This window comes from Leptonotus elevatus, chromosome 12 (assembly GCF_054856555.1).
Source record: "Leptonotus elevatus isolate MCC_2025b chromosome 12, RoL_Lele_1.0, whole genome shotgun sequence".
Taxonomy (NCBI): domain Eukaryota; kingdom Metazoa; phylum Chordata; class Actinopteri; order Syngnathiformes; family Syngnathidae; genus Leptonotus; species Leptonotus elevatus.
Window position 1 is genome coordinate 3082912 of NC_141250.1, and position 14589 is coordinate 3097500.

At 38.0% G+C, this 14589-nt stretch overlaps 1 protein-coding gene across 20 annotated transcripts in view; it reads right to left on the reverse strand.

Moving 5' to 3' along the window:
* Window positions 1-14589, reverse strand: part of clasp1a (cytoplasmic linker associated protein 1a) — an 85289-nt gene that overhangs the window by 48211 nt on the left and 22489 nt on the right. For 19 of the 20 annotated variants that reach the window (XM_086090531.1, XM_086090520.1, XM_086090530.1 and 16 more), the window contains exons 8-15: window positions 14543-14589; window positions 5647-5784; window positions 5488-5561; window positions 5326-5418; window positions 4999-5144; window positions 2032-2167; window positions 1665-1735; window positions 1409-1468 (exon numbers count right to left, since the gene is read on the reverse strand). The exon at window positions 14543-14589 is cut by the window's right edge and continues 24 nt beyond it. In XM_086090531.1, coding sequence (XP_085946657.1) covers window positions 1409-1468; window positions 1665-1735; window positions 2032-2167; window positions 4999-5144; window positions 5326-5418; window positions 5488-5561; window positions 5647-5784; window positions 14543-14589 — 765 coding nt within the window. Of the gene's footprint in view, window positions 1-1408; window positions 1469-1664; window positions 1736-2031; window positions 2168-4998; window positions 5145-5325; window positions 5419-5487; window positions 5562-5646; window positions 5785-11415; window positions 11515-14542 lie in introns of those variants that run through there. The other variant, XM_086090533.1, reaches the window with a different exon arrangement.

The following is a 14589-nucleotide window of genomic DNA, read 5'->3' on the forward strand; positions in this document are numbered from 1 at the left end:
TTTCATTTTATTTATCTATTTTTGGAAATTCATTTTATTGTGTACTCTACGCAAAACGATTTTTATGAGCAAATTTAAAAATATATAATTGCCATTAATTTCAAGCAATTTGAAGGAAATTTGCTATACTGTAATTTCCAGACTATAAGCCGCTACTTTTTCCACTTGCAATCGACCCTGCGGCTAATATAACAGTGTGGCTTATCCACCAGGGGGAAATGGCGCACTATAAAAGAAGCGCAAGAGCGCCATGCAGAGCAAAACAAACCAGTTAAGTGCATATATGCTGCATTTAAGTTAAAGGCAATTGACCTGTTTGAATCTGACACTGATGAAAAGGAAGAGGAGTTTTTTGGTTTTGAGAGCGACAACAAAGAAGAGAGAGTGGCTGACGGGGCTATTCTGGACCTGTTTGTTTCCGACACTGAGGTAGAGGACTTCAATAGTACGCAGGAGGAGGACGGTGGCACGAGAATTACCGGTAGTGACTGACTTTTCTGCTATAGCAGGCTGGTTATTTTTGTTACAGTATTGTATTTTTGTACAGCTGTGTTTTTATTAATGCATATTTACTGCCGTGTTACTGGCAAGCACTTTTAAAAACGGACTTCATTTAGCCATTTGATGTTATGGGCTCGTCAAGCACTCTAGGTTTTGTTCTGTTGGTATACTGTTCTACTACTGTGACTGGAGGACGTGCACTGTATTATTTGTGCACCTCACGAATGCTGTTCAGATGTTAATAAATGGGACGCTTTGTGTTCCCAAACAGTCATCTCTGTCCCGACAATCCCCTCTGTGGTAGCGGGAACCCTTATACGCTGGTGCAGTAACATTAAAACAGTCGGGTGCGGCTTATACATGGACCATGCTCGAGTATTCCCCAAATTTAGCTTGCGCAGCTTATAGTCAGGTGCGCCTTATAGTCCGGAATTTACGGTAATTGGGATAGGTCTTTTTTTTTTTAATTATCTGTCATTGTTTTTGGGAAATTTTATGTATCATAAGTACTAATGGTATCGGCACTTGGTATCGGTGAGTACTGATTTTTTGAGTATCAGCATTGGTCTTAAAAAAAGTGGTATTGAACATCCAGAATTATTTCCGTAGTATATAGGGCAATGTATCACTTTGATGTTCGCACTTTTGTGCTTTCCTGCTCGCAATGCATTGTGGTGTGTATATTAACCAGTTGAGTGACCGCCGATGTGCACTTCTTTTCCAAGTGCATTGTGGGTAACTTTGATTGCACTATATTTTTTTCTTTTGGACATTTGGACACCTCTACAAAATGGCGTAACCCCTTGGTAGTGCACTATTTGGGGAGTAGTGTGCTCATTTTGACACAGCCCAAGATTTTTGTTTCCCAAGGAACTGTTGGATATATCGACGAAGCCACACTGCTTACCTTTCCAATGTATTGGTGTGCCACTCTTGTAGCATCAGGTCTAAAAATTCATAACAGCGTCTAGAAAGGAACCACATTTTTGAATAACTAACATCATGATACTATACAAATATAAAACTAAATGAATTGAGTTATTAATACCATTAAAACACTGTTCACGTCAGAAAAGTGTATTAACAACTACATCAGCTTTCCAAACGAATAAATTACGCAACCAAGGTTTTAAAACTAAGGAATGCTAAAAAGGCCACCTTACCGTCTGACTGCGACTGATTTTGAGGTGCAGTTACTTGTAATGATGGGGATAAGGCGTGGGTAGTGTGTATGCTGTAAGACAAAACAAAGAAAATACATTTAAAAAATGTAAGCAAATTTAAGCATTTAAGGTATTTAACTGTTTAATTTGATTTTGAATAAGGCAACACAATTCTTAAAATAATCGCCTAAGTTATTTTTTCAGATTTTTCAGGAAAACACAACAAATGTACCCATTTGCAGCATGATGAGATGATTTAGGCAAAAAAATATTTTTGGGCAAAAAAAATGACAATTATTTTAAGAAGATTACGATATGTAAATTATATGAAAATGTACATAGCATTTTCTGTGTCTCAACAGCTCACCCTGAGGATGAGGCGGATGGCAGCCATTCCGGATGTGGCTATAATTTTGGCGCTGTTGGGCACAAGATTCAGCAGTATAGGCATGGCGCTCTCTGCTCCATGGTCAAACTTGTTACCCAGCAGTGATGATAAATGTCTGAATGACAGCGGACAGGGGAGAGATTCTGTGATTAGAACCTATGGATACCTTCTTCTGAGTTTGTTTGACAATGCAAGGGATGCAGCAGTTTTGTTGTAACAATCACGAACATGACTTTTCCACCTTTGACTGTACATTGCAAATCTATCCACTGGAATTCACTGAAATGATTAAATGCGTGCTAGCTTTCAGCATCAGATGACACTTTTCAAAATAAATACGCCATAAGCCATGATTTCAAAGAAGTCATGTTAGCTCAGTGGTTAGAGCAATTGCCCCCCCACCCCTCACCCTATTTTTATTTTTTATGCACCACATACACTCACCTACATGTCTGGGAAGCAGGTGGATCGGAGCGACGGGATATAATTTACCCTCTGCTCCATATCACCTGCTCCCAATTTTAATGCACCACACATACACACACACTTGTGTATACACTGGGTGGGGTCATATCCACGGTGTAGGGGTAGAGTTCGCCAGTCGGCGAGCTGGCGAACTCAGTAACAGGATTAGCTTTCACTTGGTACGCTGGCACGACGACCGGGACGTTTCCCCGCCGGGCCTGGGGTTCTGGGGTGGCGCCCGTCTCCCGGTGCTCCCATCTCCCCTTCCGCCCCCAGTGTTCCGCCCCACCACGCGGCTGGAGGTGGGGTGGGTGCGGGTGCCCTCGCCGCTTCCTCTGGTCGTTGAATCGAAGGAGGCTGATGTCAGTGGATCTCACTCTGCTTCCTCTAGCCTTCCTTCTTTTCCCCAGTCTTTCCTTTGGTCTCTTGAGGTTTCTCTAATTTGTTGGAATTTAGATGTTTCTGGGGTTGGTGAAAGATTCTGGTTGGTAACCCAGTGGGTAGTAGGTGATGTCTGGTCGGTGCTGGATTTCACTTTTCTTTCTTTTCTTTGATCCTTCCTCGGGTCTCCTGACAAATTCACAACTACAGCGGGATTCTGAAGTATTCGGTTTAGGTGAACGGTATGGGATTCTTAATAGGTTTTAGGTGAATTAATGAGCGCACACACTCACACACACGCACATATGCACACTGACACGCACGCACATACAAAAAACAAAACAAAAAGAGAGCGGGAGAGAGCAATGATAATGATATGTCGAATCGGTAAGATTACCGAATGAACAATAGTGAGCTCTCTCTCAAAAAAAAAAGAGCAATTGCCTTCCACCACAGAGTACTTGGGTTTAACCCCTGCTTGGACTAAGTTTCGGTACATTAGTAAATGATCTTTCAATTTCCTTCATAAGCACATGCATTCAAATCTTAGCATTCAGCTAGAGTAGCATTCAGCTTTCTACAGAAATGTCACTTTGTTTCGTATGATATATTATAAAAATTATTTAGATTCGTTTTACACATTGTCTTAATAGTTATCAAGTATGAGGTATGTTAATTTGAAACCTACTGTAAAGAAAGTGCTTTCCCCAATGGCACTGTGTTTAGAATGTTGGCACTGATTGCAGTCAGATAGAAAAATACAATAGGTGGATGTGACCGCAACATTATCTGGAGTTGCAGTTACACAGATCAGACCAGACCAGACCAGTATTTTTACCTTTCTTCCTACTTCCCAGTAGCACTTTTTTGCTTTACTTTTTCCTTTTGTATGTTCTTCAAATGTTGGATCAAGTTTTCATTTGTTAACTTTGTACAATAAAGATTGTTTGTTACATTCCATAATACCATAATACTCTGTGCCTACTTTGGGGTTCAAACAGTTACAAATTCATCTCCACAGTCCATTCATCAACTCTCAGCTTTTTAGCTTGCATTTTAAATGTGTTCCATTTAATCAAGCCTGTAATAAAATGTAAATGAGGGATGTTTTTGGTCAGAAGGCTTGCGGATCATTTTGCAGCAGACTAATGCATATCTTCATTAGCTTAATTAAGTGGAATGAAAGTATTTTGTAAAGTAGTTTCTTGTTTGGTGTCACAAGTCATAGATTTACAGTGGGACCCCACTATTTGCAGGGGATTGGGATTGCAAACAGCAACACTTTGCGATTAGCAGGGATCATCCAAAAAGTGAATATATGCACTTATAGTAATAGTTTGAACCATAAATATACACACTTAATGATACGAAAACACTTGGAAAGAGGCTTGTCGTGTTTTCAAATGCTCCCAAATACTATTGACAGCATTTTGCTATGATAAGAAATTAAAAAATAAATCATAAGAAATATGGATGGGGAGTCAGCCTAGCAATTCACACCCACTTAGTTGAACAAAAGAAAGTGGGTCTGATAAGGCTAACATTGTCCGCGACTCGGCCCGGCTCGAAATCAGCCGGGCAAATCAAATGTGGTTGTTTGCTGTGACGTATTCTTTGTGAGCAATCTCACACTTCAGGGCTGGAAGTCTATCATCACAAGAATTTTTTCTGCAACAATGACATGTCATTAATACGGTCTCTCTTCGAGTAGCCATGTTAAATTTACTCTGTATCTGCCCACCGCTGTTTACATATGAATATTATATATTTATTATGTTCGTTTGTGTGTTTACTACTCTTCCACATGTGCATGATCGGTCGCTATAAATGAAAGACTTTTAAGACAATTAATTACAGCCCACAACTACTGTAAATGAAAAGCGTAAAGGTAAGTAAGACTACCAAATAGGCTTATTAATAATAAGTAGGCTAATAAATTGGCCTGGAAGTTTTCAGTGGTGGCCCATTTGTGCCACCATTAGTGAACTTCTGGTGGCCCAACATAGTGACACGGTGGCCACGGACCACCATTAATGTCGACCCCTGCATTAAAAAAAAATTAAGGACTCATCAGATAGAATTTCACTTTTTCAGCCTTACCCTAGAGTGATGCAAGCTTCACGGACCACCTGGGAGCGTAGATCTTTAGCCGACAGTTTGAGCGGTGCCTCCAATAGACGCAGCTGCTGAGGGAAGCCTTCATACTCCGCTGCCCCAGCAAGCATGAGTGAGCGAACCTTTTTCAGCTATAGGGGGACCATGATAGATATGAGTCAGAATGGATGGATGGATAGATAGATGGACAGATGGATAGTTTTTTCTGTTTTTCCTCCATGCATGTCCTGACAATGTGTATGTGAAGTTGTCTGTTACTCGCATTCTGATGAATTTGAACTGAAGTGTTGCGTATGTGCATGTTTGACTTACTGCTACCACTCTGTGCTCCCAGTCATGTTTGTCATCTGACAGAACTTCTCTGATCTTTGTCAGCTGGTCTTCCAGCTCTCTATTAGAGTAAATCTGATGATAGGAGGTACAAGTTTAGTCCTTACTATTCAAACCAGTTATTTTGTAGTCAGTTTCAAATACCTGGACGGACGGCACATCTTCAAAAAATTTGATGAAATCTTCTTCATCAACAGCACCAGCAGCTGCTTCTTTACCTTTATGTATCACAAGAACACATGTATTATAAACATAGACATACTTGACAGTGTGTATCTACAGTATCATTGACAGGACACACACTTGTGGCCTTAGCCGAGGTTGCTGAGCTGGGTCTTCTAGCAGACATTACAGTCTTCCTGCCACTAGGAGGTACTTTGGAGGATGAGGAAGAGGAGGACCGGCCTCCATCAACAGAGTCCTCATCTTCAAAGTTCTTATCTGGAAAACAAAAATTAACATTCAAGAACCCAGAATTTTCAAAAATACAAAAATGTGTGTTGTTTAGGTGCTGGTTTGCAGCAAGTTTTTTATAATACAGACCATATATAATTTATCAGCCATTGTTTTACGCAAAAGATAGACATTTTCACACAATGCTCTTCCTGCTTGGAATTTTGTTTCAAGGTGAAATGCATCACAATTCTCTTCTTATTTAGTGTGTCCAACCGGACTCAGTTCTGAATTGCAGTACAATATAAATATGATATAATATTGGAATGATCAACAAAAGGGTGCTCTTGAGTCAATTTGCCAGGTTGTGTGCATGCATTGACTAGCATTAGCATTTATCTAACCATCCATCTGACCTTAATCTAGTTCGGCAGACATGCATAAACATAGTCCTATCACCTACCCAACATGACTATTCACACGAGGGATTAGCCTCAAGCAGATATCATGAGACTGTACAGTTGATGTTCAATAAACCTCATGAATGTTTGAAGCAAGAATCCTTACTTTTTTCCAAACACAATTGAAAGTTCATCAGTAAGAAGCATTTCTTCTGAGACACATGTTTTTACAACAACCTTAAGTAACTACTAAAAGAAAGATGAGTGTTGTTTCTGACTGAACTCCACCCCTTCATATATCTCTCATTGTTTATAAGGCACACATTACAAGTATAGAATTCAGATCAGAACAGTCAGATTCATATACAGAAATAAACAAATCACATTCACAAACATTTGCAATAGAAAAACAAAGGGATTCATAAGGCAACAGGTCCACCTAGAAGAAAATATGGTAGAAGAAAATATGGTAGGAGAAAAAGGGAGGTGGGTGAGGGAACTGGAGGACAGAGTCTAGACTGCGATGCTTTGGCAAAGAAGCTGACAATAACGGACAGCAGAACAGGAAAAAGCACCAGCCAAGAAGAGAGAAAACAACGGCCGAATAAGAAGAGAGAACAATATAAAAGGACATCATTCTTACTAGCGCAGATCTTCTTGCATACCAGCTTCCTCAGCATCTCTGCTGTGGACTGAATAGATAATTCTTTACCACTGTGTATGTGTATGGCAATACGCACGCTTTTCATGTCCCTGTTCTGCATTCGGCGTGCTCGCTCAGTGCCAGAAAACCCAACCCTTAAGCCTGCCTCTAACATTATCAATATGTGTGTGTGACTCATGGTGGTTGACACACAGTAGTGAGAAGAGCAAGGCGTCTATTAATCTGAGATCACCATTTTGTGTTACAAAGAATATGCACACAACACAGCCTTTTAACTCATTTACTCCCAACCATTTTCACAGAAGCAACCCCCTTCACTCCCGGCTGTTTTACTGGATTTTGACTGACTTTGCAAGGCCCACAGAATATTGTGTTCTATTGCTATAAAAACATGGAACCTACCAAAAGAAAGATTATTTCATCAGGATAAAAAGTATATTTCTATCTGTTTCAGTTTTGCAGCAATTAGCATTAGAATATGGCTAAGTTTCATCATTATTCCCAAACCTGTTGAAAACACTGGGGAAAAGAGCTTGTTGCAGCATGGCCCTGGTTGATCTATTTTGCTCTGCTGCCACCTGCTGGCCGTTTTTTGTAATAACTACCATTGCTTTAAGCCACCTCTTCAGGTCAGAGGCTGCGTCAAAGCATTCTGCTAGATGACATCACTTCTATGTGACACACTTTCAAACATCTTTATAAAAATACTTAAAATCACATTTAAAATCATCCCCAAAGTCTCATGTATTAAATTAATTACCAAGGACTAAGACAAAGGGCATTTCCCCTATAATTATAGTTAGTTTTGTAAACAAAAAAATGTAGTTTCAGTTTGTTTTCGTTTTTTTAAAAACATTTTGGTTTTATTTTATTTTGTTAACAAAATAGTTTTTTGAATATTAGTTTTAGTTTTTCCGTTAGTTTTCATTTACTAAAATAACCTCGATTAGCATGTAATATAATTGGTTTACTGAACCTCACAGCCACCAATAAATGAGGAAAAAGCTGATGGAGATTGATAATGCACAGCGAGGTGTCCACTAGGTGTCAGGGTACACAATGACAAGTCCACTTTGTTCTAACACACACATTTGTATGATATTTTGCTGTAGGAAATATCAAAGCTCTTATTGTCCCAATGTTCCCTTGTGGGAGCACCGTGAACCACAGATACATGTGATGTAGCAAGCGGCTTCTCTGAGGTTACATAATAAAGACAGATGACAGGGTGATCAGTGTTACAGTATTATCACCACACAGATGTCTTGCTGATAAGCGATCATTTCTACAGAGCATAAAATATATTTGCAAGTGCTGGTTTTGAAAATGAATCAACTTCTGCAGACTTTCCTTGATATTTGTGTATTAAACAATTAATTTGCCCATAAGTGTGACACATTACTTTCTCATTGCATCACAATAATGCAAAGGTAATTCTCTAACAATATCATCTATCCTCTTCAATCCAAGTTGTGTGTAGTCAGTAGTAGTGTGTCAGTAGTTTGTGAACACCCAATTTACAAAACAAAGCAGAGAGGGTTAATCACTCACCTATGTGAGCTTCTAAATGTAATGTCTGACTTGTTCTAACAAGCACTCGCTCCTACTAAGACTCAAAAGCCCATGTAATTAAAATGCCTGACTCTGACAGATAGTAATCATCACACCTTTTGAAGATTATTACAGTGGAGCTCCAATATCAACAATTACATTTTCATCATATTTACAACAACCTAAACAAAAATAATGTAGCAAAGGGGTAGGGGACACTGGTCCTTGACAGCCACCGTCCTGTCTGTTAGCTGATTCAAATGATCAGCTAATTAGCAAGCCTGTTAATGATCCTATTCATCAAATCAGGTGTGTTTGTGGAGGGAGACATTGAAAACAAGCAGGATGGTGGCTCTCGAGGACCAGGGTTCCCGATCCCTAACATACAGAAGATTTTGATACAGCTTCTGACATGAAGAAAATGCTTGAAGCAATGGTAGTTATTACAAACATGGCCAGCAAATGGCAGCAGAGTGTAAGAAATCTACCAGGGTCATGTTGCAACAAGCTCTTTTTGCCAGTGTTTTCAACAGATTTGTGAATAATGATGAAACTTAGCTAGATTCTAATGCTAATTGCTGCAAAACGGAAACGGATAAAAATATACTCTTTTCTGATTAAAGGAGAGACTTTAATCTTTATTTTGGTAGGTTCCATATTTTTATAGCAACAGAACACAATATTCTGTGGGCCTTGCACAATCTGTCAAAATCCAGTAAAACAGCCAGGAGCGAAGGGGTTTGCTCCAGTGAAGATGACTGAGTGAATGAGTTAATATAAAACAACCTATGAATGTAACAACAGTAAGTCAGTCAACAAGCAAAACTTTTTGTTATAAAAGCTAAGTGTACTGAATTAATTCTGGCTCAATTTCAAAACAATGAAAGTTGAAAAATTATTCTGCAATGTAAAAAGGGTGATCATCACAACCTGATGACTGATGCAAACATGCAATGAAAAGGAAGAGCTCAATCAAGTGTTCATAGACAGGAGACACACTGTGCCCAAACAACAACAATGGAATGGCTATTCCTTCACACAACATAATGAAGTGAGAAAGAAAGACAGTAATTGTATTACACTTGACATTACATTCATAACAGTGTCAAAACAAACCCGCTCACTAAAATCTGAACAGAAAACAAATGCTGTAACAAAGTAAATCATGCCAGTAATATAGCTGGTGATGTTACTACTACTTATTACTTGTCCTTCTAGACCTCATCTAAAAGTCATTAGAATATGCTTCTTCAGCATTTTCAGAATTGGATGCATGCAATACATCTCGACTGGTAAATCTCCACTGGTCTTAGTATTTTACGATTAATTATACTGAGTGGCACAAATACAGCACCAGTGCAGCAGCTTTGAGGAGGCTGGGACTGGTGCACTGACTGCAACCCCCAACAATCACAGCTATTGTGCCCTGGAGCAATGCGCCTAACAATTTCAAAGTGAAAGGAAAAACAGCATTTCGGTATTTAAAATGACTAAAAAGGTTGTATAACGGGCTTTAAACTAAATCTCTCCTACGCTAGTTCCAGCAGCCAATTGTTGGAGATAAACAGGCATACACCCACATAAATATATACAGCACATGCATAGACATAATTTTAATCCTTTTGAAAGCTGCCGTGTGCCGATCAAATAACTTCTTAGAAGAATTGAAAACGGCTGCTGTGGGGGAAAAGTATACAGTTTGCAGTCTCTTGCTGACCAGCTACTCTTTGGTTATAAATAGAGAACATATTTTGCATTATGCATTGAGCTGCTATAAATGGGTCTAGATTCTAAAACGTAACTGCGATGACCATCACACTCAGTCACAGAAGAAAATTAATTAAGTGTGTTATACCAGTCCAATGTGGAATTTCTGTTCTCGCAATTTCAAAGGTAAATGTCAAGGATGTCTTTGGCTTAAGCATCAAAGCTTTTACAGTATTTTTCAGTACCATCCATACAGTATAGGCAAGAACAGCATGTAAATGCTTGTGTTGTGAAGAATAAGCAGTTTGGAAAATGGATGTTATAAAAAAAAAAAATTAAATCACAGAAAATGCCTGAGTTACTAAAATCCCAAATAGTGGGTGCTAAATTGTGTTTTCACGCTAACAGATTGAGCACAGTTTTGGTGGTAAGATTACAATCCAAGGACCTGATTTACTACTTGTGCTTTTTCTCAGCAAGGAAATTTGAAAAATTGCTGCAAGCACAACATGAAACTTATTGGAACTGGTTATAGTGAAAGAGGCAAACACATTACTGAGTTACAGAAAAGAAACCTTGATAATTTTTGGGGACCGAGCGATTGTGCAAAAGTTATGTTTTGTGTGATTGAACTCACTGACTCCAAGTGAGAAATTTTAATGAATCTGCCCATCCATCCAAAAACTACTGTGGAAGAAGCCAGTAACAATTGCCAAAGTGCTTAGATTTGTCCCAGATGCAAGAAAATGCAGAGTTGAAAAGAGTTTTATAATACATAATATCGATATGGAATGACTCTTTGTGTTTGGCTCAAAGTCAGGATTAAGTTCGTTCAGAAGTGCCAAATTTGCCATTCTTTACACAAGGGGATAAGATACGCACCACTGCTGCCTCTTATTTGGGTATGACTCCTAACCGCAACAGTAACTGCAGTCATCATTATGCACATCAGTGCTGGTTTGCACCTGCCTTTGAGACTTGGTATTTAAAGCGGAAGTCAAGTCAAAAATATTGCATGAGCAATCAAGTCTGCGCCTGCTTTTTGCATTACAAACCTTTCGTAAATCAGGCGCAATCTCTTGCACTAATAAAATATATATTTTTAAATGTTTACTCCGTGTTATTCATTTGCATCAATGATTATTCCACACTTAAACAACCCAAAGATACGTTCACCTTCATCTTTACTAAGCAGAATCTTTACATAATAGGGTGGCCATTTGCAGCAGTATAATTGTGCACATTATATAACAAACTTAAAGTAGCTTCACCTTTACATGCAGCCGATGCATCTTACATGTTTGCAATCTGACCACAGTAAACAGAAAATGTAATTTGCTGTATTTCTATCCTTACCTTCTCCTGCTGTCATGGTGCAGCTATGCCGAAGCTACTGCACAGCTCACAGCCGCTCTCAATCTCGTCTTCTCTCTGAGCTCTCACCCACGTTAAGCTCTACAGAAATGGCTGCTTTTGTTTTGCTCACTAACCCTCCCTCACTTTTTCCCTGTACGATCTCTCTACTCACTTTCAGCAGCCCTCCAAACCAATTATTTCTTCAGATTGCTGTGCAACAGTAACAGAACAAATCAATATGAAGATTTATACAAAACAGAAGAAACTGTGGAACATGCCACAAAGTGTCATTAGAGATTTCTTACATGTTTTTTTCTGATGTACATACATATAACAAGTGAAGTAGAAATTACATGAAACTTCATTAACTAACACAGATGCTAGTAAGCGTTGGCATTAAGCTCACTGAAAGGCTAATTGATCGATGTTTCAAATGAACAAGGTGTAATTTTGTTTGTCCTATTTTTAGTTTCAGATTAAATTTGTGACATTATACAGCTTGCAGCCTTTGCCAAAGTGCAGTTATTGTGAAGTAAGAAAAATAAATATATAAGTATTTCTGAGAAGTAATTTTTGAGAAGTTGTAGAAATACAAGTTATATTATGGGAAATCTGACTGGGGATTACTACTACTACTACTACTACTACTAAAAATAATAATAATAATAATAATTATTATTATTATTATTATTATTACTGTTATGTAAAAGCCAAGTATATATGGTATATTAAAAAGTTTATTAATCCTCATTAAATCCAGAAAGTATACTATAGTCCAATACTATGTTTAACAAATTTTATGAATGATATATTTTTTATATATATTTTGATGATGAAATGGAGATAAGGGGGTAGGAACATAAAAGTTTAAACTTCTTCCTTCTCCTTTTGGAACATGTAGGCTATGTGTAAATTAATAAAATTAAGGACTGGGTTGACGACGGTCTTACTTTATATCTTTTGTTGCTTCATTTGAGTTTTGTTTGCTTGAATGTCTTCTTTTTTTTTTCACGTTTTATCTTCAACAATTTGTATTTTATGCATGTCCAAAATAAACTTCTAAATCAAATCAAATCTGATATAATTAATCTCATCTAATCTAATCTAATCAAATAAAATGAGCTAATTTCATGCATCGTTTGTATCTCAACTTTGAACTTGCAAGTCAAAGCAAAAAAACTGAAAATCTCAAAAACCTCGTAAATCAGGTCACTCGTATGTTCAAGGCACCACTATATGCAAAACGCCATAGATGGGACGGTGGAAATTATCATATAATTTACAGTAATTATAAAGCTGGAATACGCACACACATCAGGGTTCATTCAAGACTTGCAAATGTTAGACGGACGTTCGCCTAAATTAATGTTCTTTGTTGTCTCAAAATTTCCTTGCGACAAAAAAAACCATTAAGACTGTTTAGAGAATGTTTAGTGGACGTTTAGAAAACGTTGAGACCTTGAGTGAACCCTGACGTGAAACTTTCGCCCCTCAGTGGGGGGCTCATTGTATATTCTCTCTTATCTGTGGGAACAACAAATTAAAACGGCAAAATGTGGTTATGTATTACACTTAAAAGAGAATGCTCTTGTTCTTGCTTCTCTCTCAGTGCACCTCAATGCTGCCCGGCATGATGTGGTACGACATGGCACTACACCAGTCCGCAAATAGGGGCCATACGATCCTGGGGGGTGGGGGAATTATGTGACTCCAAAGAACATGTTTTTGGGTTGTTTTTTTTACCTTGCTAGTAAGAAAGTGTAACTGCACTACTACTACCACTACTACACAGTAGATGGCAGTGGCGCTCTCATTGTCAACGTGTGCTCAGGAAGTATAGAGCTCCAGCTCCCATGCGTTTGTATACGTGTAGTCATGCTGAAAGGATGAAGGCGGCAGGCGATGGATTTACAATGGACAATAATGATCAAATTTGTGTTTATCAGTCAACATTCCATCCAATAGAATTTATATCTCTTTCATGAAAAGGACATTATGAGATACATGTGCAAGCTCGCCAGGTTAGATATTAAATATCCCTGTCAAGCGGCAGGAGTGTGGGGAGAACTACAATGGTGAGTCCTTGTGATCACCCTATATGGATAACTGTACACTGCAAAACATGCTCATTGTAGCCATTAATCCTGACTTACTAATTATGATTTTAAAAAAATAGTTTCATTTGTTTTTGTTTTGTAGGTTAAAGTCTGTCTTAATATTTGTATTTTTTTCCATTTCGTTTATTTATTTATTTGACTCTTTATAAGAAAATAAATGAAAGGGGGCAGAAAGAAATAAACCTATATCTGCCCTTAGTCAACACAAAATGAAAGTAGTTTTGCAGCATCATATAGCTCAGTTACCCGGTCAATTTATTTTTTATTTTTTTACAGTTTAAATAGGGAATATTTGTTTGAATTTCAGGCAAATTGATTCACTTTAAATCTTTTGTTGCAAACAATAAAACAAGTTTACTTATTCTTTGTTGTAAGTTGTATACATTTTTTTTCATTTTCTTTAATATTAATAAAGATACAATGGTATGCATGGAATTGCATGGAATAAATGTAATTGCACTTACAACAATTTTCTAGACAAATAATACCATTTATAGTGGAGGCGGAGAGTTGGGAGGGTACAAAATGTTTTCTTCTTCCTAAGGGGCCCATTGTACATAATTTTATACCATTATTTGTCAAGTCTGTTTCAAACTGTGTTGAAATCAGAGTGATGTAGGTGCCATCCTGTTGAGAGGGGCAATATCAAGGAAACTTTTTTTTTTTTCATCTACCAACGAACACCTACTGAGCTCCTTAATATTGTGTCATCTATACTGCATCACTGTCTCTAAATTATGTCGTATTACAAGTACAGTCATCAAACGCTATGCAATTCAGCTCTCGTCTATTTCCCATTGAGACACTAACGATGAGGGGACAAACCTTACTGGTTAAAACTTCCTGAAACTTCCTGTATTTAATGAATGTAAAGAGTATACAACAATATTATTCTTGCTAATAAATTGATGGTATACAGACAGGTTGGGGCTGATAGACAAAAAACAAAAACTGAATTTAAAAAAGTTTGGAGAGCGGGCTGAATAATTTCACCAAGGAGGAAAACTCACCTGAGCCTGAAGAGGAGATCATGTTCCCAGATCTCTGAACTTCGTCG